This window comes from Rhinoraja longicauda, unplaced genomic scaffold, assembly GCF_053455715.1.
Source record: "Rhinoraja longicauda isolate Sanriku21f unplaced genomic scaffold, sRhiLon1.1 Scf000049, whole genome shotgun sequence".
Classification (NCBI taxonomy): domain Eukaryota; kingdom Metazoa; phylum Chordata; class Chondrichthyes; order Rajiformes; family Arhynchobatidae; genus Rhinoraja; species Rhinoraja longicauda.
In genome coordinates, this window is record NW_027601267.1 from 518,375 (window position 1) to 546,041 (window position 27,667).

A 27,667-nucleotide genomic window follows, 5' to 3' on the forward strand; every position below is an offset into this window, starting at 1 on the left:
AGAGTCCAGAACCAGGGGGGGTCAGAGTTCAAGAATAAGGGGTAGGCCATTTAGGACTGAGACGAGGAGAAACTTTTTCACCCAGTGTTGTGAATCTGTGGAATTCTCTGCCTTAATCTAACTCTCTCTTGAAAACATGCAGTGAATTGGCCTCCAGGCTACTGTTTAGGGGCCTGTCGATAGCTCCCGTTAGTGTCTTCTTATCTTTACAATTCCTCAACTCTATCCACAGTGACTCTACATCGTCAGTCCCTATGTCACCCCTCCAGTGGCTAATGGAATCAAGGGATATGGGATAAAAGTAGGAACGTGGTACTGATTTTAGATTGGCCATGATCATATTGAATGGCTCGAAAGGCCGAATGGCCTACTCCTGCACCTATTTTCTACGTGACATTACAAGTCGGGATGCTCTTCTGAGTGCGGTGGGGGAATTCATGTTCCCGTCTCCATCACAGGGGACAGACCTCCAGTCTGTGGGTCTGCTACAAACCAACCGATTCCCATGCGATCTGGACTCAACCTCCTTCCTCCCTGCCTCTTGCAGAGACAATTTCCATCTCTCAAACCCTCCATCTCCACCCATGTTCCCAAGATGAGTCCATACTAAGACATTTGGGAAGTGTATTTTTAATAAACGTGGTTCCTCACCCACCAGTGTCTTTTATCATATCATATCATATCATATATATACAGCCGGAAACAGGCCTTTTCGGCCCTCCAAGTCCGTGCCGCCCAGTGATCCCCGTACATTAACACTATCCTAGGGACAATTTTTACATTTACATTTACCCAGCCAATTAACCTACATACCTGTACGTCTTTGGAGTGTGGGAGGAAACCGAAGATCTCGGAGAACACCCACGCAGGTCACGGGGAGAACGTACAAACTCCTTACAGTGCAGCACCCGTAGTCAGGATCGAACCTGAGTCTCCGGCGCTGCATTCGCTGTAAAGCAGCAACTCTACCGCTGCGCTACCATGACTAGTTCTGCTCGCCCTCCCCTAGCCAGAACAAGGATAGCCTTCTCCTATCACCTGTCACCCCACGAGCCTCCACATCATTCTCCAACATTTCAGTCACTTCTAACATCTTCCCATCCCCACCCCTTTCCACTATTGACTATTCCTTCTGCAAGTTCACTCATGCCATCCCACACAAAACCCACTGCCTATGTAGGAGGAGATGTAACACATCTATATACCTCCTTCACAATTCTTCAATGTATTTGTCTCATACCTTTTGTCTTTTCATATCCGGCCTGTGTCCTACAATCAAAACTCCCCTTCACCTGTATCCTGTTACCTGCCAGGCTTTGTCCTGCCCTTCTTCTCTTCCAGCTTTCTTTCCCCCCCCTCCCCCCCACAATCACAATCAGTCTGATGTAGGGTCCCGACCCAAAATGTCACCTATCCATGTTCTCCAGAGATGTGGAGGAAAGAACTGCAGATGCTGGTTTAAATCAAAGGTAGACACAAAAGGTTGGATTAACTCAGTGGGACAGGCAGCATCTTTGGAGAGAAGGGTGACATTTCGGGTCAAGACCCTTCTTGAGAGACTCTGTCTGACCCGCTGAGTTTCTCAGGCACCGTCATTTTGTCTAAAACCATTAATTCATTTCTGAACTTATGAATGAAATGGAATGCCACAAATTGTTGATAAGAGTCTGGCTTTATGTTTTACAGTCTGACGTGAGAGGACGCTGGCGCTATTTGTTCGCCGCTTCTCCGTCAGGATAGTTCGTCTGTTTGTTTTTATGTCATGACTGTTTTTGTAAAGCGTATTTGAGCACTTGGAAAATCGCTATATAAAATAAATGTTTATTGTTATTATTATTATTATTATTATTAAGCAGGTTCATGATGGCCCTTTAAATATCTAGATTCACAGACAGCAACAAGCACACAGCAATGGGCACAAGTATCTCCAGAGTGCTAGCAGAAGGTTCCAATCAACAATCCTTCATCCACATGCCATGAATCTCATGCCTTATACTTCTCCTTTCCCTTTTCACTGATTACACAAATATGCTGAAAAAGAGAACAGAAAAACAGGAATCAATTGGGGCAGAGAGTATTCTCCATCTGTAAAGAAACATGTTGCTGAGCACAATCAGTACTGATATTTGACCATTTGGTGAGAAGAGAGCCAACACTGCACCAACACTGAAAGAAGGTGGGGGTGCTGCCTTCACCTCGCAGAAAGATAGATAGCAGAATTAAACAGCACAACGTCCAAGGCAGCCATTTCTGGGATTCCTGCTGCCAAACACAGCAAGTAGAGAAACACGTGCACAAATGAACATATGGCGAGGGCATTTTGGATTGCTTGTACCAATTCTCAGTGTCGAGAACCAGTGGAAGCTGGACAGATTGTTCATCATTTTTTTCTATTACAAATCTCAAATTGTGGAGTACAGAGGCAAATAAATAAATGATGGGTCTATGTCCCAGACATTATGGAGGGCACTGTAGATTACATATAAATACACGTGGGAATGCAATTGCTCCAACAGCTAGCAGTCTCAATTGGTTGAATAGCCTCTAACATTTCATAAAGGTACTATGACCCTGAAACGTAGTTTTCTCTCTACCTATGTTCTCAGACCTGTTGAGTGTTTCCAGCATTACCTGTCAGTATAGGTATAATATCAGACAGGGAGCAGCGAGGAATGGGAGGACCCAATATCATGATTGTGAGTTTGGATAAAGTTGAGCCTGGCCCCTCAACCCCTACAGGCATCGATCCAGAGAGCAGCACAGATCGCTCCCAGCTTTCCATATTGCATCAACACAGGAGTGTTGGTTCGGGCAACCTCCAGGTTGTGGTGTCCCCATGCTTCTGCTGTCCTTGTCCCTCCTACAGTTGGGGTTGGGAGGTATTTTCTAAGGAGTCTTCCCAGCATCTTGTGTTTTTATTGTGATTTAGTTTAGAGATACAGCATGGAAACAGTCCTTTGGTGCACCAAGTCTATGCCAACCATCGATCTCCTGTTCACACGAGTTCTATGTTGTGCCACTTTCTCATCCACACTAGGGGCAATTAACCTACAAATCACACATCTTTGTAACTTGGGAGGAAACCGGAGCACCGAGGAAAGTAGATTTCCAGTATCCATAAGTTTTTCCTTTGTAAACCCAAGGATCTCATCTTTAATTAAAATAAAAGCAACAAATGCATGCACAATGATGCCAGCAGTTAATAAATCAAGAATCTACAATTATGAATTAGTCTCTACTTACATTCAAATCCCTAAAGTATTCATTATAATCAAGCGCGTATCCAACCACAAATTTGTCAGGAACTTCAAATCCAACAACTGAAAGAAAAGTTCTTAGTTAGCGACACATTTAGGAATGATAAAGAACAAGATGAGGCAATGTCAGTAAAGATGGCAATAACTGACCCCACCCTCTCGGCTTGACATTGACCCCTTCACCAACGTGACTGACACTGCCAAAACATTACAATTAAATGTCCCTTCTGTAAAATTCATCCTAACCTGCTCCATGCTGAATGAGCAGAGACGAGGAGAGCTCCATATAAGGCTCTACATGGTGGTAGGTGGGGAAGGAATGCGGAGACAAAGCAGGCACGTTCTAAATGACTGGCTTCTTCCTCGGTTTCTCTTTTGTTACTAATTAAGATCATAGATTAGCCATTGTCACATCAATTGGCAGAACAGGCCAAGAGTCACATGACCTCCTGAACTTATTCTTCTTTGTTCCCCTATTTCCCCAAGTCTCTGATCCAGAAATATTATGGCATTTAATATGTTCTTTAAAGGATGCAAATTAATTTTTAAATCGATTTTATTTCATATTGGATCAGTAAGTAGTGACTCCAAACAGGAATTCATGGTTTGAAGCTTGGAGCCAGGGTTTGAGGTGTGAGGGATGGGTTTGTGTCTCCACTGGGCCAGTGCTTCATCCCAGTTAAAGCAAATAAAATAGTGACTTAACAATACTCACAATCTGGCCGATACCCAACGCTTCGTGGAGTTCGTTTAACCAGCAGACTAATAAAAGGAGAGTGCAATTGGAATGATGCAGCAACACTGACAGATATTACTGATACAACACCTCAGACATCAGCGAGATGGACAATTAAAAAATGTACATAACTTTTACGACTTATGCCAGTTTGATCATTTCAAGATAAACATTAGTATTAAATCAGCCCTCTCCACATTGGAAGGTAATTAATGATGAGAAGCCATGGGCTAGTTCTGTTACTGTACGTGTGGTGGAGCAACGCACATGTCATATTTACAATAAATGTGGTGAAACAGCGTCTTTAAACTGCTCAGTGAGTGACAGAAAGCTGAACCACTCCGCGGGCAAGGCAGTGTTCAGCACGAGTTCTGGATGAATGAGTGCAGAGTGGGGTAATTAGATGATGAAGTGCTCACTGGATCTAGGTACAGGATAACAATCCCCGATCCAAGTCGGATGGTGAGTGTAACACCAAGTCCTTATCCCATGCTACTCACTCACCTCACCACCTTCACCATGTTGGGTTTATATTCTTGCAACATGTTCAGCAGAGTTTGCATTGTTTTGCCCGTATCAATAATATCCTGTGAATAAAAGCAGCGTTATGAGCTGATGCACACAAAGCAAAACCCACCTTCATCTGAGTAACTCCCTTCTCATCCCTCTGCCAAGCCTGCATCACTGATACTACTCCACTCTTCTTCCTGATTACTCTCTGGTCAGTGAACCCGAGGTAATGACACGGATGAAGAGACTGATCCTTCTCCATCAGAACTGATTTAGTGGCCACTGCCCCCTCCCTGTCTGTGCACGTGTGTGCTGTAGTCACCTCACACCACCACAGCCCACTCACACTTCACTCCCCCACAGGTGAGAGTGCCCCAAGCTCCAAAATGTCTACTAATTCTAAAACAAGGAACTACAGATGCTGGTTTACATAAAAAGACACAGTACTGGAGTAACGCATTGGGTCACACAAACCTTTGGTCACCTAAGATAATTACTCTGTATTTACCTCAATATCCTCGTTTGTTGAGCAGCAGTATTGGCTTCATAGAAGGAAACAATGATGGTGGAAGGTTCGAGGCCTGTGACTAGTGGTGTGCCTCAGGGATCAGTGCTGTTTGTAGTTTATATTAATGATTTGGATGAGAATGTACAAGGCATAATTAGTACGTTTGCTGATGACACTAGAGTAGGTGGCATTGTAGACAGTCAAAATGGTTATCAAGAATTACATCAGGTTCTTTATTAGCTGGGCAAGTGGGCTGAGGAATGGCCAATAGAGTTTAATGCAGATAAGTGTGAGGTGTTGCATTTGTGGATGTCAAACCTTCACAGTGAATGGCAGGTCCTTGAGGAGTGATGTCGATCAGAAGGATCAAGGAGTGCAGGTACATAGTTCCTTGCAAGTGGCATCACAGGTAGATAGGATGGTCAAGATGGCTTTTGGTACATTGGCTTTCATCAGTCATGATACTGAGTATAGGAATTGGGATGTTACGTTTTTAATTGTACAAGACGTTGGTGAGGCTGCATTTGTATTGTGTTTAGTTTTGGCACCATACTATAGGAAGGATGTCATCAAGCTGGAAAGAGTGTTGAGAAGATTTATGGAAATGTTGCCAAGACTAGTGGCCTGAGCTATAGGGAGAGGTTGGGAAGGCTAGGACTTTGTTCCTTGGAGTGCAAAAGAATGAGGGGTGATCTTATAGAGGTGTATTAAATAACTAGGGGGATAGGGTGAATGCACAGGGACTTTTACCCAGAGTAGGGCAATCAAGAAGCAGAGGACATCAGTTTAAGGTGAGAGGGGAATGATAACCTGAGGGGCAACTTTTTCATTCAGATGGTCATAGGTGTATGGAACGAACTGCCAGAGGAGTTAGTTGAGGCACATACAATAACAACAGGTACGCACCAGGCAATTGGCCAAATACATATATAGGAAAGATTTAGAGGGATATAGCCGGGTGTGGACTCATTGGGTCCAAATCTCTCCTGCAACCCTCCGTCCAAACCCCTCCTGCGGGCCCGGAAACCCTCCCCCAACTGACGACACTCACCCACTCCATCCACCCTCAATGCCCCTTAAAACTCCCACGGGGTCAGGGGCTGGCGAGTGGGGAGAGGAAAGGGGAGATGGCCGTGAGTAGGAGAGCTCTACCCCCCCCCCCCTCATTGGCCCCCCTCCGAGCCTTGGTTCCTGTATGCCTCAATTCACAAAACTTGCTAGACATTGAGAAGGGTAAGGCTTTTGATGAGTGCAAGTTTCTGTGCTGATGTGATGTCTTCACAATTTCGACAGGCTCCTTGACAAACAGTCCGATTGCCCAGGGTCACACACGAAGAGGAACCTTGTGTAGATAAGTAGATAAATAGTGACCACAAAACAGTCGGGATGAGTGCCACTGACCCTAATGTAAAACACTCTGTCCAGGAGGGGCAATATAGCAAATGATGTAATCTTGTACTATAGTGATAGCCTGGAGAGCAGGGAGGGTCACCATGGTGACCATTAAAACCCCCAATAAACCCACCCCTTTTGCCAGGGAGTGCGGGCCTCTGTCACGGCAGACAGGAGCTGACGTCCAGTCCCTGCTAGCAGCCGGCTGCGTTGTTGTTCACCCCCTTGTCTGTGGCCCGAGGTCCAGGGGGTTGGATATGGTGCGGGGGTCTGGTCGGGCTCTCTCACCGCACAGGCAGCATTTGGACTCGGCCGCAGCGATGCGTCACCGCCAACTCCCCGTTAAAGGCATCATCATACGCAGACTTTAAGACGCCGACAAATATATGTGCCTGCAAGCTCCAGACCCGAATCGTCACCGATGCTTGTTCCCCAGAGCTGCTGCCTGACCCCCTGAGTTACTCCAGCCGTATTGTGTCTTTTTAAAATACATATATTCCCCACCTTTGCACTTAATGTCAGCTGGCGTACTTTGCAAAAGACGAATTAGCTGGTCCCATTTTGCTGGCGATAAATTCAAGACAAATAATGATATAATTACTTTATGTGGGGTTCTGCAGCTTTACTCAATTATCCCGATCCAGTTGTATCAGATATTCCGCATTCATTAATCTTCAATAAATTCAATTAGATAGGCAGAATATTGTGAAAGGGGGGGAGCGCATTTATTAAAGTTTCAGCTGGACAGCTCAGCAGCCCCCCCTCCTCATTGGCCGCCATTCCCGTCACTCTGGCGGGCCCCCCCATTGGCCGCCACTCCCGTCACTCGGGCGGGTCCTATTGTGACGGCGATTGCCAGGGTAAGTTGAAAAGTGATTTTTTAGACTTTAAAATGTCAATAACTTTAAGAACATAACACTAATTTGAATGAAACTTGGGTAATACAATGGTACAGTACAATGGCGAGTAAGTTGGGCCTAAAATTGTCACGCTATCAAATGGCACAAACATACGGAGGAACACACATACGGAGGAACAAACAAGATAGTAATATATATATAGATAGATGGGCCAAACGCAGGCAAATACAACTAGGTTAGATGGGGCATTTTGGTCAGTCGGCCTGGACGAGTTTGGCCGAAGGGCCCGTTTCTGTGTTGAATGAATCTATGGAATTTCATGGGCCACTAATCAAAGTTGAAAGCATGGTAAAAATGCAAACAACTCATTAGCTTGTTTATTTGCTCACAGCATTCAATGGTCACTGATTTCACAGTAAACAGCCTTTCTCACTCACGACTGAAACTGCAAAAGCATTCACCAAATCTGCTCTCTACCTCTTCAGCAAAAGTGCAGACAGTCCCATTCATCTAAACCATTGAGAAGTTCCAGGTCTGCATTCACCTGGGTGGATTTGAAGTGCACCCTCTACTATTTTACTCTTTAACTCATAGATAACTTCAGGAACACAACCCCAATGTCATGAGACAAGCAATTCACAAGAGAGAAAGTTACCCTGATTGTTCCAGTATTTCTAGAATCACATTATCTCTGTCCATTACTGCAGCTCTGTGAAGAGTGCACAGGATCACACACGGGGGGAATTTGTACTCTCGAAGCAACACAATCTCAAACATTCATTACCAAAAGCAGCAGAGATTTAATAGAAAGAAAATTACTGACCTCAACAATTAATACATTCTGTCTCCCATGGGTGGATATGAAGAGGGCAAGAAAGAAAAATAGTTCAATATCAGAAACATGTAACTTCCCAACAGAGGCATGACCAAGCAACATGCACACTAATCATGCAATAGTTCCACCAGTATCCTCACATGTGCAGGAAGTCACAAGTGTTGGAGTAGCTCAATGGGTCAGGCAGCACCTCTGAAGACATGGACAGCTGATGTTTCATAAGCATAGGCCATTCAGTGCAGCAGCCTCAACAAGTTGTTTGTAATAAAAGTCAGCTGAATCTATCTTGGTTAATTTTTTGACGATGATCAGCGTATCTAATCCACCCTGTTCGCTGATGATCCCATCTCCACACACAGGATGAGTTCAATGGGACTTGGTTCCAGACGGCTGCATAACGTGGATGAGACGGCATCCGAGATGCCCTCTTTCATTAGCAGGGCGCTGAACACAACAGCAGGGAAGCTCTGCTCCAACTGCAGGCCACGTGCCAGCATGGAAACAATGGGCTGAATGGCCCGTATTCCATGTTATAGGATTCTGAAGATTAATGAACAAGCCTAGTGGACGAACCATTTTAAACACGCTAACATGTTAGCATGATTTTAAAAAAACTTCAAATGCCAACCCCAGCCGCCACAGGTGCTTCCCTCCACACCTGCAAACATTGTCACACCTTTCCAGTCAAGGTAGAGAGGTCATCGCCACCGATCACTTTAATCTCTCCTGTCGACTGATCATTCTGCAAATTAAAACAAATTACATTGGATGGAATTGTAAGAATACTGTTTTAACAGTTACAGTGCAGCGTAGGTTCACGAGGATGGCGGGACTGTCATATGAGGAAAGATTGGAAAGACTGGGCTTGTGTTCACTGGAGTTTAGAAGGATGAGAGGGGATCTTATAGAGACGTTTAAAATTATAAAAGGACTGGACAACCTAGATGCAGGAAAAATGTTCCCAATGTTGGTGGAGTCTAGAACCAGGGGCCACAGTCTAAGAATAAAGGGGAGGCCATTTAAAACTGAGGTGAGAAAAAACTTTTTCACCCAGGGAGTTGTGAATTTTGTGGAATTCTCTGCCACAGAAGGCAGAGAAGGCCAATTCACTGGATGAATTTAAAAGAGAGTTAGAGCTCTAGGGGCTAGTGGAATCAAGGGATATGGGGAGAAGGCAGGCACGGCTTACTGATTGTGGATGATCAGCCATGATCACAATGAATGGTGGTACTGTCTCGAAGGGCCAAATGGCCTCCTCCTGCACCTATTTTCTATGTTTCTATGATTGGGGGAAGGTGAGATAGCTTGTGTTATACGGACAGGCACATTGTTCATGTTCTGTTCATTTTGCTGGACTTGTAAGCTCCCAATACATGATGTTCAGGGTTTCAATTAGTCATGAAACATGGAAACAGGCCCCTCGGCTCGTGCTGAGCAAGATGACCCCAGCTCTTGTCCTATCAGCAGCCACAGGCCAAAGGGTCCCCAGGAGTCACTGCATTTCTCCTAAAATTCTTTGAGCACATTCATGAATCATTATTGAATGTAACGAGAGCCTTGAAGCTCGGCACATTGGCCCAAGGGAGCACACTTGTGCCACCAGGTCAATGATAACATTTTACCAGTGCCCTTTTACCCTGGAGCCTCGGAGACTGGGGATGAGGGTTGACCTATAGAGGTTTATAAAAGAGTTTCAGATTCATTTACTAAAGTTGTTTCTCTTGCAGGACTTTCAAAAATAAAGGTCTTCTTTAATAGCTACAAGTTGTTGTTTGTTACCGCAAACTAAAAATACTAAAAGCTGTGTGTTACTGTTTTTTAATTGTGCATCATTGCACAAGTGTCAATAGAAGTGATTCTTGTCAATCACTGAAATAATAGTAAAGAGATGGTGTTGTCTGATTACTGCAGGGAGCTTACATGGAAACAGTTTCTTTCTTTATATTTTTTTAATCTAAGACAGCAGATTTATCCTCGTCCATTTGTAAAGTGAAGTAACTGATGTGGTTCTCTAGTTCCCCGTTGAAATCACGTTAAAGGCAATTCAGCCCCACATAACACAAAAATTGTTCCCCAATTCATCACTCGCATCATGTCCAGTGGAAACATGTGTAAACCTGTAGTGTAGATGGGCATAGAGACAAAATGAAACATAGAAAATAGGTGCAGGAGGAGGCCATTTGGCCCTTTGAGCCAGCACCGCCATTCATTGTGGTCATGGCTGATCGTCCCCAATTAATAACCCTTCTCCCCATATCCCTCAATTCCACTAGCCCCGAGAGCTCTATCTAACTCTCTCTGTAATCCATCTAGTGATTTGGCTTCCACTGCCCTCTGTGGCAGAGAATTCCACAACTCTCTGGGTGAAAAAGTTTTTTCTCACCTCAGTTTTAAATGGCCTCCCCTTTATTCTAAGACTGTGGCCCCTGGTTCTGGACTCGCCCAACATTGGGAACATTTTTTCCTGCATCTAGCTTGTCCAGTCCTTTTATAGTTTTATATGTTTCTATAAGATCCCCTCTCATCCTTCTAAACCAGTGAATACAACCCTTTTAGTTTTATTCCAACCCTAACTACTCTTGTCAGCCACGGTTGCCTCCTACTCCCCTTAGAATCTTTCTTTCGCTTTGGAATGAAATGATCCTGCGTCTTCCGGATTATGCCCAGAAATTCCTGCCATTGCGGTTCCACCGTCATTCCTGCTAGGAACCCTTTCCAGTCGACCTTGGCCAGCTCCTCTCTCATGCCTTCATAGTCCCCTTTGTTCAACTGCATCAAGAGATAGAGCTCTTAAAGATAGCGGAGTCTAGATAGAGCTCTTAAGGATAGCGGAGTCAGGGGGTATGGGGAGAAGGCAGGAACGGGGTAATGATTGAGAAGGATCAGCCATGATCACATTGAATGGCGGTGCTGGCTCGAAGGGCCGAATGGCCTCCTCCTGCACCTATTGTCTATCACTGACACTTCCGATTTAACCTTCTTCTCAAATTGCAGATTGAAACTAATCATATTATGATCACTACCTCCAAGCGGTTCCTTTACCTTGAGTTCTCATTAGACAACACTAAATCCAGGATTGTCATTTCTCTGGTAGGCTCCATTACAAGCTGCTCTAAGAATCCATCTCAGAGGCACTCTACAAACTCTTTCTTGGGGTCCAGAACCAACCTGATTTTTCCAGTCTCCCTGCATATTGAAATCCCCCATCACCTCAGTGGCATTACCTTTCTTACATGCAATTTTTAACTCCTGCTGCAACTTACACCCTACATCCGGGCAACTATTTGGGGGTCTGTAGATAACACAAATTAGCCACAGTGACTCTACCTCGTCAGTCCCTATGTCTTCCCTCGCAATGGACTGAATTTCATCCCTCACCAGCAGAGCTACCCCACCGCCTCTGCCCACCTGCCTGTCCTTTCTATAGGATGTATAACCCTGAATATTAAGTTCCCAGGCCCGATCCTCTTGCAGCCACGTCTCTGTAATCCCCACAATGTCATATCTACCAACCTCTAACTGAGCCTCAAGCTCATCTACTTTACTTCTTATTCTTCGCGCATTCATATACAATACCTTTAATTCCTTACTCATCTCACTTTTCACATCGATTCCTATTACACTTGGCCATACTCTCCTATCCCTTTGTGAGCTTTCTTTCCCGTTAATTCTGGGGTCATTAACTATCCCTTTACTCTCTTTCCCTTTAACTCCATCCTTGACTATCCCATTTGACCCCCCCCCCCCCTCCCCCCGTTATTTAGTTTAAAACCACCCGTGTAGCAGTGGCAAACCTGCCTGCCAGAATGCTGGTCCCCCGCCTGTTAAGGTGCAATCTGTCCCTTTTGTACAATTCCCCCTTATCCCAAAACAGATCCCAGTGATCTAAGAATCTAAATCCCTGCTCCCTGCACCAGCTCCTCAGGCACACATTCAGGTCGTGTATCTCCCTGTTCCTGCTCTTGCCAGCACGAGGAACTGGAAGCAAACCAGAGATAACCACCTTGGAGGTCCTGCTTTTCAGCATTTTTTCAAACTCTCTAAAGTCACACAGCAGAATATTCATCCCCTTCTTTCCAACATCGTTTGTGCCTATATGCACTACCACTTCTGGCTGTTCACCTTCGCCCTTGCGGATTTTCTGCACTCTGTCCGTGACATCCTGGATCCTGGCACCAGGGAGGCAGCACACCATCCTTGAATCCTGGAGTAACTCAGCGGGACAGGCAGCATCTCTGAGAAGGAATGGGTGATGTTTCGGGTTGAGACCCTTCAGACTGAAGTCAGGGGAGTGGGAGATACCAAGATAAGGAACTGTAGGGTGTGAAAACGAGACAAAGGGGATGGAGTCTCATTTTCATACCACCTGCTTCCTTATCTCTGTACCTCCCTCTCCACTGACTTCAGCCTGAAGGGTCTTGACCCGAAACGTCACCCATTTCTTCTAACCAGAGATCCTGCCTGTCCCCCTGAATTACTCCATCATTTTGTGTCTATCTTTGGTTTAAACCAGCATCTGGAGTTCCTTCCTGCACATGTAGAAGGCCATGTTGGTCAGCATGGATACAGTGGTGCTTTGATTGCTATGTACCTCTGACTCTATTCTAGGTGTGGTCAATAGGCAATAGACAATAGGTGCAGGAGTAGGCCATTTGGCCCTTCAAGCCAGCACCGCCATTCCATGTGATCATGGCTGATCATTCACAATCAGTACCCCGTTCCTGCCTTCTCCCCATACCCCCTGACTCCGCTATCTTTAAGAGCTCTATCTAGGTCTCTCTTGAAAGCATCCAGAGAATTGGCCTCCACCGCCTTCTGAAGCAGAGAATTCCACAGATTTACAACGCTCTGACTGAAAAAGTTTTTCCTCATCTCCGTTCTAAATGGCCTACCCCTTATTCTTAAACTGTGGCCCCTAATTCTGGCCTCCCCCAACATTGGGAACATGTTTCCTGCCTCTAATGTGTCCAGTACCCTAATAATCATATATGTTTCAATAAGATCCCCCTCATCCTTCTAAATTCCAGTGTATACTGGACGGAGTGCACTGGTGTAAACTTGGATTCTCTAAAATGATGAAGGGGTCTTTGTAAGTTCCAAAGACCTTCTTTTGAACTCCATTCTCCAGCACAATACATACAGTCCTGTGCCGCCAGAGGTGCTGCCTGACCCACTAAGCTCCTTCAGCATTTTGGCATCTGTCTCCCACATAGAACGACATGGGTCTTTGGTGAGACCTTGCTCTGTGGAAATATGCGGTCACCTTTACTGCACGCTGTAGGGTGGGGCAGCGGTAGAGTTGCTGCCTCACAGCGCCAGAGACCCGTGATTGATCCCGACTACAGGTGCTGTCTGTAAGGAGTGTGTACGTTCTCCCCGTGACCTGCGTAAGTTTTCTCCGGGTGCTCTGGTATCCTCCCACACCCCAAAGAGGTACAGATTTGTAGGTCAATGGGTTTGGTAAAATTGTAAAGTGTCCCTGGTGTGTAGGATAGCGTTAGACAATAGGTGCAGGAGTAGGCCATTCGGTCCTTCGAGCTAGCACCGCTATTCACCGTGATCATGGCTGACCATGCACAATCAGTATCCCGTTCCTGCCTTGTCCCCATATCCCTTGACTCCGCTATCATTAAGATAAATTAGTGTGCGGGGATCACCGGTCGGCGCGGACTTAGTGGGGCGCAGTTTCGGCGCAGTATCTCTAAACTAAACTAAAGCGCAGAAACAGGCCCATCGAGTCCACACTGACCAGTGATCCCCGCACATTAACATGAGTAGGACAGGTTTAGAGGTCCATCAGGAGCTAAACTATTTTCACAGCACCTCCCAAATCTGAAACTCCAAAAAAGGCCAACATGCTATTTACACCCTCAACATTTACCACGCCCAAAAAAGTTTTGAAATTAATGCACAAAAATACCCAGACCCCAACGTTGCTGATCTGAAACCTTTTTAATTTAAGTAATCATCTTTGGATTCCTCTTACTGAAACCCATAACCGCTCACGTTCCCACAGTAATGTCTATTTTAAAAGGCTTCCCATTCACTCAACATCCAGATTTTTTCCCCCCATATTTTTTCATATTTCAGATACAGCGCGGAAACAGGCCTTTTCGGCCCACCAAGTCCGCGCCGCCCAGCGATTCCCGCACACTAACACTATCCTACACACACTAGGGACAATTTTCACATTTACCCAGTCAATTAACCTACATACCTGTACGTCTTTGGAGTGTGGGAGGAAACCGAAGATCTCGGAGAAAACCCACGCAGGTCACGGGGAGAACGTACAAACTTCTTACAGTACAGCACCCGTAGTCAGGATCGAACCTGAGTCTCCGGCGCTGCATTCGCTGTAAAGCAGCAACTCTACCGCTGCGCTGATCTCCAGGGAGCACAAATATCCTCATCTGAACATTCCCTTCACCCATTTCCTGTCATCGTCTCACATTACACATCGTCTCACGTCTCACATCCGTATCCAGTTCGTCGATAGTAGCTAAGGAACTGAGAGCCTAGAACTGATATCTGCATACTCCACTGGTCACATCCTTACAACCCTTCTTCAATTAATTTTTCCATGTGATAACCAAAAACCTTCAATCTCTGCTAACACAAATGCCATGAGCTCTTTACATGTGCACCAGTCTTGTGTGGCACCTTGTCAAGTATCTTCTGGAAATCACATCTACAGATTCCACCTGGTCGATACATCCTACAACCATCCTTGATTCTAAAAATGAATAGGTTTACCCTGCCACTTACATGTTAACACTAATAGATTTGTTAAACTTTACATAAAGTCATTGACACTGCCCAATAATGTTATACCGTCCTGTTATTTTTAAATAATGGATTCTAGCATTTTCCTGACAGTTAAATGTTTCTGGCTGATGACTGTTCATCTTTCTCTCTCTGCAGATACTGACTGACAGCTGAGTATATCTAGCATTTTCTGTTTTCATTTCAGATTTGCAGTATCTATGTTTTTTTGCATTAGCCTAACAAGGTTGTGGCTCAATTTTCCCTCTATGTAAACAAAGTCATTAAAATGCGACAAGACCCTAGCTTAAACATAAGAGACAGCAGATTCTAGACTCCTGAGCAAACACAAGGTGTTGGAGGAACTCAAGCAGTATCTGTGGAGGGAAATGGACAGTCAACATTGTGAGTTGGGACCCTTCTTCAGATTTCAGACACTAGCTTGATTTAGAGATGTCATCACTGGTTCAGTTCCCTGAACTCCCTTCCCCAGACCACTTTTAACATCCTCCCCATGGATTAAACTGACCCCCACCAAGACAGGCAAGAGATGGACTGTAGACGCATATCCAGGAAGTAACACTCACATCTATTCAATAATAAGACAACATTACTGGGAAAACCAAAAAGATAATCAGTTGTACATTGTGCCAAGGAGTAAATAATTGATTAAAAATGCTTACATAGTAACTCTTTAAGCGAATGAACTCCACTGTCATGGGGATTGATTGGTCACTGTTGCGACTCAAGGCTTTGATATAATCTAAAAGGTCAGCAAAAAACTTATAACCACCCTTGAGCACACAGAGAGCAACAATGTGATGGTCCCCCATGGCCTTCATTATTTCTTTTGCCAAACGCTCTGTCCTGTGGACACAAAACAGATTTGCATTCACAACTTTGATTCATTCTAAAATTAGTCCTGTTGAACTCAACATGGGAAGACAAGATTTAGTTCTTGAGCAAGATCAGGTCCCAGCATAGACTGAGCATTTACATCAGAAAGACGCTGCCTCTTTTGGGGAAAATGGAGAAACACCACAATAAGCAGCAACTGAAATTGTAGATGGTCTTAAATAAAATCCAAATTTATCCATTTTAACCATTCATTTCAGTAATAAATGAACAGAGCAGTTGAAAATACAGCAATTGACCTTTTTGTAACAACCAACACCCTCAGAGACTGCACTTTTACCAATGGCAGTATAACAACCCATTACACAAATTGCGATTTAAGCACAGTAAAATCTTGCATCCAGCAAGATAATGGATGCAATCCTAATGCGGCAAATGGGATTAGCCTAGATAAGCATGATGGTTAGTATATACAAAATGGACCAAAGGGCCTGTTTCTATACAGTGTGACTATGGAGCATTCTTGTACCCGGTTACAATTGTGCACACCAGTTTGAGTTAAACTTTTAAGTGCTACCTGTCCAATGATATTTTTCACAGAACAGGATCAGACACTTCAGCCTAAGACATCTATGTTGAACACGATGCCAAATTAAACTAGTTCCGTAAGTCTGCACGCGATCCATATCCCTCCATTCTCTGCATATTCAAGTACCCATCAAAAAAACTCATAAATGCCACATTTTTGACATTTGACATTTCCACCATGGGGAAAAGGTTCTATCTGCTCCATCTACCCCTTTGATTCAGGCAGCATCCTGGCAAAGCACTCTCTCTGGCCTCTATTCTTCCTGGAATGAGACAACTCAAACTGCACACACTAATCCAAGGGCATCCTAACCAAAGTCCTATAAAGCTGCATCATGACTTCCCGATTCTTATACTCAATATCCAACCATATGCCTTCTTTACCACTTTGTCCACTTCTGTTACCACTTTTATGAGCTATGAACAGACCCCAAGATCTCTATAGATAACTAGACCAAGTGGACCCGTTGGGCGCAAACCTCTCCTGTATTGGTGCAGCACCTTGTCCTCCCCCACTCTCCTCAACCCCCCCTCCCCTCAACCCCCCTCCCCTCAACCCCCCCTCCCCTCAACCCCCCCCTCCCCTCAACCCCCCCTCCCCTCTCCCTTCTTCCCCACTCCCCCCTTCCCCCTCCGTTCCTTTTAAACTTTAAAATGTGAATAACTTTAGATTTTTTATTTTTTTTAGATTTAGAGATAGTGCAGAAACAGGCCCTTCGGCCCACCGGGTCCGCGCCGCCCAGCGATCCCCGCACACTAACACTGTCCTACACCCACTAGGGAGAATTTTTACATTTGCCCAGCCAATTAACCTACATACCTGTACGTCTTTGGAGTGTGCGAGGAAACCCACAATTTTAGCACCACCTTAATAACCATTGTCCTGGCGACTGATAATGAAAAGTTTTATTTAAATTGATCTTATAATTTTAAAGTTAGAGATTTTAAAGTTTAAAAATCACCTTTCAATTCGACTTCTTAAAGGTACTCAGCGTGTGACGTCACAATGGGGGCACGTACGACTTTAATTGCATTTCCCTCCCCTCTCCTCCAAACAAGATGGCCGCCCTCTCAGTGGCTCCCTCTCCCCCCTCGCCGACACCCGGACCCGGGGAAGGTTCCGAGCAGGAGGGAGATGGTCGTCCACCCCGTCCCCATTGTCTCCTCGAGCGTCCACTTCAACCGACGGCGTCGTCGAGTCTCTACTCCCGCCCGGGCCCAGCGCCCCGCACCATCCTGGTGCTCCCTCCTCCTCCCTGCATGCTCGGTAAGTGCCTTTTGCCGTCAACAGCTCCACAGAGGGGAGTGGACGTGGGGGCCGAGTGGGTGGAGGGAAGGGTGGGGGTAGGAGGGGGGGTGAGGGTGGGGGGAAGAGAGATTGGGGGAGGCGGGGGAGGAGAGAGAGTGGGTGGTGGGGAAAGGGGGAAGAGTGAGAGTGGGGGGCTGGGGAGGAGAGAATGGGGGGAGGGGGGAGGAGAGAATGGGGGGGTGAGGGGAGGAGAGAATGGGGGGTGGGGGAGGAGAGAATGGGTGGGGTGGGGGGAGGAGAGAATGAGGGGGTGGGGGGAGGAGAGAGTGGGGGAAAGGGGGTGGTGAGGAAAGGGGGTGGGGGAGAGTGAGAGTGGGGGAGGAGAGAGTGGGGGGGGAGGGGGAGGAGCAGAGAGTGGGGGTGGGAGGGAGAGTGGGACTGGGGATGGGGGGGTGGTGTTGGGGGGGGTGTTGGGGGGAAGGGGACAGTGGGGGTCAGGGAAGAGAGGAGAGTGGGGGGGAGGGGGAAGGTGGGAGGAGCAGAGAGTGGGGTGGGAGGGAGAGTGGGATGGGGGACACAGAGGGGGTGGTGGGGGGCAGGGGGGTGATGGGGGGAAGGGGGACAGTGGGGGTAAGGGAAGAGGGGAGAGTGGGGGGGAGGGAGTGGGGAAGGGAGGGAAAGGGGGAGAAGGTAGGTGGGGAAAGGAGATAGTGAAAGTGAAAGGGGGAGGAGGGGGTGTGGGGGGAGGAGAGACGGGGTGTGGGGGGAAGAGAGTGGGGGTGGGGGGAAGGGGGCAGTGGGGATCAGGGGAGAGTGGGGGTGGGAAAGAGGGGAGTGGGGGGGAGGGGGGCAGTGGGAATGGGGGGTGGGGCGAGTAGGTAGAGGGGAGGGTGGGGGTAGGAGGGGGGTGAGATTAGGGGGTAGAGAGAGTGGGGGAGGCGGGGGTGGAGGAGAGGGGGGGTGGGGGAGAGTGAGAGTGGGGCTGGGGAGAGAATGGGGGGTTGGGGGAGGAGAGAGTGGGGGAAAAGGGGGGTGGGGGAGAGTGCCAGTGGGGGTGGGAGGGAGAGTGGGACTGGACAGAAGGGCAGGGTAGGGTGGGGAGGAGGGAAGAGGGGGGGTGGGGAGGAGGAGGGGTGGGGGGGAAAGGGACAGCATGGGTGGGGGGGGTGGTGGGGGGATGCGAGAGTGGGGGGTGGGGGGAAGGGGGACTGTGGGGAGTCAGGGAAGATGGGGAGAGTGGGGGATAGGGAGGGGGGGGGATGAGTGGGGGGTTGAGGGTGCTACACCAATACAGGAGAGGGCTCTGGGTCCAGGGCTCCTCAGTCATACCCTGTCCCCTTCCCTGTAACCTTTCTATGAGGAAAGGGCCCAATGGGTCCACTTGGTCTAGTCTATCTATATACTGAAACTCTCGTTTGTTATCTTGTTTGTGACTGAACTTCAGCCAAAACGGTACACGATAGCGTAACAATTTTAGGCCCCACCTTACTCACCATTGTCACTTTAGTGATAATGCAAGTAGTTTTATTGAAATCGATGTTATATGTTTTAAGTTATTCACATTTTAAAGTTTAAAAGGAGGGGAGGGGGAAGGGAGGAGGGAGTGGGGAGAAGGGAGGGGGGGTTGAGGAGAGAGGGGAGGACAGGGTGCTGCCCCAATGCAGGAAAGGTTTGGGCCCAACGGATCCACTTTATCTGGTATATTACTAAAACTCTCATCTTGTATATATATTTGATTATTTGTTCCTGAAATACAGCTCGAACGGTACACGATAGCGCAACAATTTTAGGCCCATCCTACTCACCATTCGCCTGTGGTCTCGATTGCTCAGGTTTTCTTACATTTTAAAAGCAATTAACTTAATAACATTTAATAAATGCGCCCCCCCCCCCCTGGAGTGCCCCGCGCCTGACCTTCCTCCCGAGGTGCAGTGCGGCGGCATAGGGTCAAAGAAGATGGCCTTCGCCGTCGAGCTGCCGCTGCAGGAGAGGTTTGTACCCACCGGGTTCACGGCTCACTCTGGCTGCCCGGGCCAGGGTGGCTCGCTCTCCCTTTTCCTCTCCCCCTCGTCCGCTCACGACCCCGGGGAACTCCCCCGACCGGCAATGGTTCCACGGCTCGTCAGTTGGGGGAGGGTTGCCAGACCCACAGGAGAGGTTTGGACTCAATGGGTCCACGCCCATCTAGTTCAGATTAAATACAGATCGCCTACCTTGTACCAACTGTTCGTTTATCTTCAGGCATCTGCTATCACAACCTCATCTTCCTTTGCTGAAGCTCTCTATCAGTTTCTCATCCATTTTACTACACAAAGATTCAACCAGAACAGCTGATGGGGAGATTGCAAAAATACATTCCTCCAATTGAAATAATTTGATAGGGTTGCCCAGAAGAGTCAGTGATTGATGTTGCCCTGTTGCACACTCATGCCATCTAGAGACTGGTCAGAATTATAAAATAGTTCATTGAGACTATGCAGCAAAGAAAGATAAATATACATTCAACATTCTGCCATTCTTTATTCTCTCTCCTTGCTGCCCCTTCCTACATGCATGACTACACTTTTCCGAATGACCACTTTTATACCCAAACATCCAGACTATTTGTGCTTCCTGGAGTCTGAAGCTTTTTGCCTCATGAAAATCGCACGGACAATGTTTGTATTATTTGCTGATTTCTTTATCATGCCCCATACAGTTAAATCTAAATCATTAATATTACAAAAAAAGCAACTATGTTGGGCACTGTAAACTGCACTGGTAACAACAGCCAACCATTCACAAAATGCCGTCAATTTGCTTCCGCCAGTGAGCTAATTTTGGGTCCGATTGCCCACTCTGCCTCACATCCCAAGGGCTTTTGCTTTCTGGCCAGCCTGCCAGGTGAGATCTTATCAAAAGCCTTCCTCAAAATTCATTTCTGCAGGGAATGGGTCAAGGAAGTTGTATTTTTCAAGGAAACCAGGAATTGGTGTGGGGTGGGGTGAACCGACAAAGCAGAAGGGAATAGATCACGTGAGGAATGAGCAATGGTAGGTATGAGCTTGAGAGGAGCTTACACATTAGAGCAGAGCTGAATCAATGAAGGAAATGAAAATTAAATAAAATTGAAAATATGCAGATTATCAGCAGATCAGGGGGGGGGGGGGGGGAAGAAGCAGAGTTAATGATTGAGGTCATAGGTTTGATTAGAACCAGGAAATGTTTGAGATACAAAATGTTTAAATTTGCAGAGAAGCAGTTGGGAGAGGCAAGGAGTACAAGGGGCAAGGTTTCTGATGAGGGCATAGTTGAGGCAAGAGAGAAAGAAAGAAGTAGGCGCAAAATGCTGGAGTAACTCAGTGGGTCAGGCAGCATCCCTGGAGAGAAGGAATGGTCTCGACCCAAAAACGTCACCCATTCCTCTCCAGAGATGTTGCCTGTCCTGCTGAGTTACTCCAGCATTTTGTGTCTATCTTCGATTTAAATCAGCATCTGCAGATCTTTCCTACACAAAAAAGAATGAGTAATCTGTTGAGAAAGGAAAGAAAAAGTGGTAAATAACAAAAGACATTAGAGACATAGAGACAAACAAAGTTGAATATTACAAGCAAACAAAAAATACATGTTATTATTGAACTCAGCAGCGACACAGCATTTCACAGCCACTAGAAGAACATGATATGAAGTTATCCTTTTATCACATCCGAACTATACTCATCAGCGATCGCCTGCTATAAACCCAGCTACATCTGTGCCACTGCCAGAAGAAGGATGTGATCATGATTGTCTATTGCTTGTGGAAGCAAATGCCACTTCCCGTCTGGACTTGGAGTTATTCGATTGATAATCCTGACCTGGTCCCATTTACCGATGGCTCTTTACAACGACCTAGCGATGACAGATTATTAGCAGGATATGCGGTGGGTCACGCCACACCAAGTACTGAAGGCATATGCTTTACCATCCGGAACGCCTGCTCAGGCAGCTGAGCTGTATGCCCTGACTCGTGCCTGCATATTGGCAAAGGATCAAAGTGCTAATATCTACACCGATTCTCGCTATGCGTTTGGGGTTGTACATGGGTTATGGACAAATAGAGGATTCATCACATCAAGCATGATAAACTGGTCTTACATTTATTGGATTCTATCCAATCGCCACAGCAAATTGCAGTTATTAAATGCGAGGCTCATACATCATCGGATGATAATGTATCAAAGGGAAACAGATCAGCTGATCATGTAGCCAAACGACTGCCCTCAGGCAAACCCCGCAATTACAAGCGGTTAAAATTAAATCTGCAGCAGAAGGAAAGCTCCCGGTTAGCATTGCCAGAGCCTAGCATCACCCCAGGAAAAGAATTCCTGGAGCAAAGCAGGGTGTTATCAAGACCCCATTGTCTGGGTCCACCCTGATGGTTGGGTCGTTTGCCCCAGGAGCCTATTTTTGTCCAGCAATGGTATGCACCAGGTATATCAGTCATAATTGATAAAGTTGCAAGAACATGTCTGGTGTGTCAACAAAATATTAGAGGGAAGACGCCTGCAAAATTCAATCACCTACCACAACCTGAAATGCCTTTTGGGAGTTTGCAAACTGATTTTGTACATATGCCCGCAGCAAAGGGTTTTAAGTACATTCTGGTCATAGTTGATATGTTCTCCAGATGGGTGGAAGCACACCCCACAAGAAGGGATAATGCAAGGACGGTAGTCAATATTTTAATGAAAGAAATAATACCTAGATACGGGATCCCCATGAGAATAAACAGTGACAGAGGAACTCATTTCACCAGTAAATTAGTTCAGAACCTGTCGAAAGCTCTTGGGTTCCAGTGGAAATTACACACACCATATCAACCACAGTCCTCAGAGATGGTAGAAAGAGTAAATGGAGATATAAAAGCTATTTTGGCCAAAGTATGCCAGCAAAATAGGTTGTCGTGGCCAGACACCATGCCCATAGTGATGAATGCCCTGAGAAATCAGAAAAATAGAAACACAGGCCTAACACCTCAAGAGATTTTGATGGGGCGACCTCCGATGACTCCTGAGAAGGTAGCCCTAATTTGGAATGATGAAAAATCCTTAAGATATGCTCAAACCATGTGTGAAACAGTTGGCAAAATCTATGAGAAAGTTAAACAGGCACAGGTCCCTCCGGCAGAAGGAAATATTCACCCGTTTAAACCAGGAGATCAGCTTTATGCGCGAGCAATGAACAAAGATTCTTTCTCTCTTAGATGGAAAGGACCATCAAGGATCATGATGCGTGAGCAATGAACAAAGATTCTTTCTCTCTTAGATAGAAAGGACCATCAAGGATCATGATGCTGTTAACAACATGAACAGCAGAAAACCCCAATTGGGTACCAGCCACCAAATGTAAAATGCATCACTCAGACGGAACCCTCGAGAAGGAAACACAAGGATTCTCAGGGCAGCTTGTACTGGAGCCTACCAGAGAAAAAGCAATTCTAGATTTAGTGTTGTCCAATGAACCAGATTTGATAAAGAGAACTTGAGGTAAAGGAACCGCTTGGAGGTAGTGATCATAATATGAATAGGTTTAATCTGCAATTTGAGAGGGAGACAGTTAAACTGTCAGTGTTGCAGTTGAACAAAGTGACTATCAAGGCGTGAGAGAGGAGCTGGCCAAGGTCGACTGGAAAGGGATCCTAGCAGGAATGATGGTGGAACAGCAATGGCAGGAATTTCTGGGCATAATTCGTAAGATGCAGGATCATTTCATTCCAAAGCAGAAGAAAGATTCTAAGGGGAGTAGGAGGCAAACGTGGCTGACAAGGGAAGTTAGGGATGGAATAATACTAAAAGAAAAGATGTATAACATAGCAAAGCGTAGCAGGAAGCCAGAGGATTGGGAAACTTTCAAAGGGCAACAGAAGGTAACAAAACGGGCAATGCGGGCTGAAAAGATGAAGTACAAAGGGAAGCTGGCCAAGAACATAAAGAAGGACAGTAAAAGCGTCTTTAGATATGTTAAGAGAAAAAGATTAGCAAAGACAAATGTGGGTCCCTTGAAGGCAGACATGGGTGAAATTATTATGGGTAACAAGGAAATGGCAGAAGAGTTGAACAGGTACTTCGGATCTGTCTTCACTAAGGAAGACACAAACAATCTCCCGGATGTACTAGAGGATCTAGGGGGATAGAGGAACTGAAAGAAATTTGCATAAGGCGAGAAATAGTATTGGGTAGACTGATGGGACTGAAGGCTGATAAATCCCCAGGGCCTGATGGTCTGCAACCCAAGGTACTCAGGGAGGTGGCGCTAGAACCAGTGGACGCATTGGTGATCATTTTCCAATGTTCAATAGATTCAGGATCAGTTCCTGTGGATTGGAGGATAGCTAATGTTATCCCACTTTTCAAGAAAGGAGCGAGAGAGAAAACAGGGAATTACAGACCATTTAGCCTAACATCGGTGGTGGGGAAGATGCTGGAGTCAATTATTAAAGAGGTAATAACGGTGCATTTGGAGAGCAATAAAAGGATAAGTCCAAGTCAGCATGGATTTATGAAAGGGAAATCATGCTTGACTAATCTTCTGGAATTTTTTGAGGATGTGACAAGTAAAATGGATGAAGGGGAGCCAGTGGATGTAGTGTATCTAGACTTTCAGAAAGCCTTTGATAAGGTCCCACACGGGAGATTGGTGAGCAAAATTAGAGCACATGGTATTGGGGGTAGAGTGTTGACATGGATAGAGAATTGGTTGGCAGACAGGAAGCAAAGAGTAGGAATAAACAGGTTCTTTTCAGAATGGCAGGCAGAGGCGAGTGGAGTGCCGCAAGGCTCGGTGTTGGGGCCACAACTATTTACCATATATATTAATGATTTGGATGAAGGAATTAGAAGTAACACTAGCAAGTTTGCAGATGACACAAAGCTGTGGCAGTGTGAACTGTGAAGAGGATGTTAGGAGGTTGCAGGGTGACCTGGACAGGTTGAGTGAGTGGGCAGATGCGTGGCAGATGCAGTATAATGTAGATAAATGTGAGGTTATCCACGTTGGTGGCAAAAACAAGGAGGCAGATTATTATCTCAATGGTTAGGCGAGGTAAGGGGAAGTGCAACGAGACCTGGATATCCTTGTACACCAGTCACTGAAAGTTGGCGTGCAGGTACAGCAGGCAGTAAAGAAAGCTAATGGCATGTTGGCCTTCATAACGAAAGGATTTGAGTCTGGAATCCTGCAATGGGCCTCCCAATAGCTCCCCATTGGTTGCAGGATTTAGTTGAAGATCCATTACATACATGAAAGGCCACTCACCGGTCCATGATTAAACCATGAGGAATAAATACTCGCTCCAGATCGTTAGAATAATGTTTCGGGATACAAAACAGATCGAGGTCATAACCTTGCTCATCGTCAGTAATCTGAAAAACAAAATCCTTCAGATCTATACAAACAGAAGTTCTTACCAGTGTGGAAATTTAGCAAAACATTGAAGGTAGACATAAAATGCTGGAGTAACTCAGCAGGTCAGGAAGCATCTCAGGAGAGAAGGAATGGGTGATGTTTCGGGTCCAGCCCTTTCTTCAGACTGATGTCAGGGGAATGGGCGGGACAGAGATGGAATGTAGTCGGAGACAGGTTGACTAGAGGGAGAACTGAGAAGGGGGAGGGGATAGAGAGGGAAATCAAGGGCTATCTGAAGTTAGAGAAGTCAATGTTCATACCGCTGGGGTGTAAACTGCCCAAGGGAAATATAAGGTGCTGTTCCTCCAATTTGCGCTGGGCCTCACTCTGACAATGGAGGAGCCACATGACAGAAATGTCAGATTGGGAATGGGAGGAGGAGTTGAAGTGCTGAGCCACCGGAGTTCTCTCACTAGCAAAACACTGAAATGTGTCTAAAGCTTTTGAGAATAGTCGGCAAATGGGGCTAGCTTTGACGGATATTTTAGTCGGCATGGATGTTGGGTCAAAGTGCCTGTTCCTATGCTGCACAAGTACAGGGCGCAGCGATAGAGTTGCTGCCTTACAGCGCCAGAGATCCGGGTTCCATTCCTGACTTTAGGTGCTGTCTGTTCAGTTTGTACGTTCCCCCTGTAACCGCGAGGGTTTTCTCCGATTTCTTCGGGTTCCTCCCACACTCCAGACCTACAGGTTTATAGGTTAATTGACTTGGTATAAATGTAAATTGTCCCTAATGTGTGTGGGATGGTGTTAATGTGCGGGGATCGCTGGTTGGCGCGGACTCGATAGGCCAAATGGCCTGCTTCCGCACTATCTCTAAACTATACTAGTGAATGAATTTGTACGATTCAATGCACTGCTCCAGCTTTACAGCTGAGGAAGAACTAACATATTTCACATTTGATACAAGAGGCTATTAGACCCATCAAGTCAATGCCAGCTCACAGAGTCGTCAAGTCAATTTTATTTGTATAGCACATTTAAAAACAACCCACGTTGATCAAAGTGCTGTACATCTGATTAGGTACTAAGGAAAAAATGAAACATACAGTAGCACGCAAACAAAACAGTTCACAACGCCTCCTCAATGAGCCTCAAACGCGAGGGAGTAGAAATAGGTTTTGAGAGAGCCACCGATTCGTGTCATTCCGTGTCACCTCTTTCACGTTCACTCGCACCTGTGACAGTCTCCCATCAATCCCCCATAAATGGGTCAATTTACAGTTGCCAATTGATTTTTGGGTGTGGAAGGAAACCAAAGGGGGTGCGGCATGATGCAACTACAGACAAACAGTACTAAAGAATCGAACCCGAATCACGGAACAATGAGGCAGCTGCACAATATCGCCGATGAGGGTTAGGAAATGTTATAGGGAACCCGAACCAGGCGGGCAAGTCTGGGCAAGAAAAACAAATCCCGCGCTGTACTCGACCGTCAGCGGTTGCTGCCTTGGAGACCCGGGTTCGATCCTGATTACGGTGGCTGTCTGCATGTAGTTTGCACGTTACCCCGTAACCGAGATCTTCGGTTTCCTCCCACATTCAAGACGTATAGGTTTGTTGGTTCATTGGCTTGGTACAAGTGCAAATTGTCCCTAGTGTGTGGAGGGTAGTGTTAACGTGCGGGGATTGCTGGTCGCTGCAGACTCGGTTGGCCGAACGGCCTGTTTCCGCACTGGATCTCTATACTAAATTAAGACCGCATTCTCCATGAAGAAAAATACATTCTGCACCCAACGCCCCCGATTCCTGACCTTGGACATTCATTCATCCACCCAATAAGCTCTATAGGACCGCAGCCAGGGCTGTGCAGAGGCGGCGGCCACGGAGACCAGGAGCCAAGGCCGGGGTAATGTTCACCCACCCCGGCCGGCCGGCACCCACGGACTGCCCGAGCCGTTAGGCCTCACCCACCCCGGCCGGCCGGCACCCACGGACTGCCTGAGCCGTTAGGCCTCACCCACCCCGGCCGGCCGGCACCCACGGACTGCCTGAGCACAGCCTCGGGGGCCGGGTTGACCCTTGGGGCCGATGCTGGAGCTACAGCGGGACAGGCTGCGTCTCTTCAGGCTGAAGAAGGGCCTCGACCCGAGACAATCTATCCTTGTCTTTACTTTTATTTATAATGAATGATCTCTTGCTATCCACGTTGCTGCTGGAACACTCTAAATTTCCCCGGTGTGGGGCAAATAAAGGAATATATTATTAAACGTCGCCCATTCCTTCTCTCCAGAGATGGTGCCCGACCCGCCGTTACTCCAGCACTTTGCGTCTGTCTAAACCAGCATCCTAATGGCGGCCGCCCTCACCCCGCCCTTAACACAGGACACCTGCACCTCGCCAACTCCCCCCTCCCCGGCCACGGCGCCAGTGGCAGCCCGATCCTTCACCCCATCTCCGGGCCTGGCCACCACTCACCACCACGCAGCTCCTCGCCGCCGCCGCCATCCCGCCCGCTCTCTCTCTCTCTGACTCACTCTCTCTCTCTCCTCCCCCCCCCCTCTCTCCTCCCCCCCCCCTCTCTCCTCCCCCCCCCTCTCTCCTCCCCCTCCCCTCTCTCCTCCCCCCCCCCTCTCTCCTCCCCCTTCTCTCCCCCCTCTCTCTACCCCCCTCCCCTCCTCTCTCTCCCCCCTCCTCTCTCCCCCCTCCCCCTCTCTCTCCCCCCCTCTCTACCCCCCTCTCTCTACCCC

The 27,667-nt window shown here is 46.8% G+C and overlaps 1 protein-coding gene across 1 annotated transcript; it reads right to left on the bottom strand.

Annotated features, from left to right (window-relative positions):
- Positions 1–1,395: 1,395 nt before the first annotated feature.
- On the bottom strand, positions 1,396–27,490 carry LOC144612504 (hypoxanthine-guanine phosphoribosyltransferase). Its single transcript, XM_078432088.1, has 9 exons — positions 27,396–27,490; positions 24,828–24,934; positions 15,544–15,727; positions 8,775–8,840; positions 8,087–8,104; positions 4,498–4,580; positions 3,973–4,019; positions 3,244–3,320; positions 1,396–2,031 (listed from the first exon to the last, which is right to left on the bottom strand). The coding sequence occupies exons 1-9, from the start codon at positions 27,423–27,425 to the stop codon at positions 1,984–1,986; spliced, it is 660 nt and encodes a 219-aa protein (XP_078288214.1). The 5' UTR covers positions 27,426–27,490; the 3' UTR covers positions 1,396–1,983.
- Between the last annotated feature and the right edge of the window lie 177 nt (positions 27,491–27,667).

Excerpts from the sequence above, each read along its gene's own strand:
- LOC144612504 (XM_078432088.1), bottom strand. The coding sequence starts at position 27,425 with ATGGCGGCGGCGGCGAGGAGCTGCGTGGTG. Across the intron at positions 15,728-24,827 it reads CATGGTTTAATCATGGACCG|GACAGAGCGTTTGGCAAAAG; the intron begins GTGAGTGGCCTT and ends TTGTGTCCACAG. Across the intron at positions 2,032-3,243 it reads AATACTTTAGGGATTTGAAT|CATATTTGTGTAATCAGTGA; the intron begins GTAAGTAGAGAC and ends TCTCTTTTTCAG.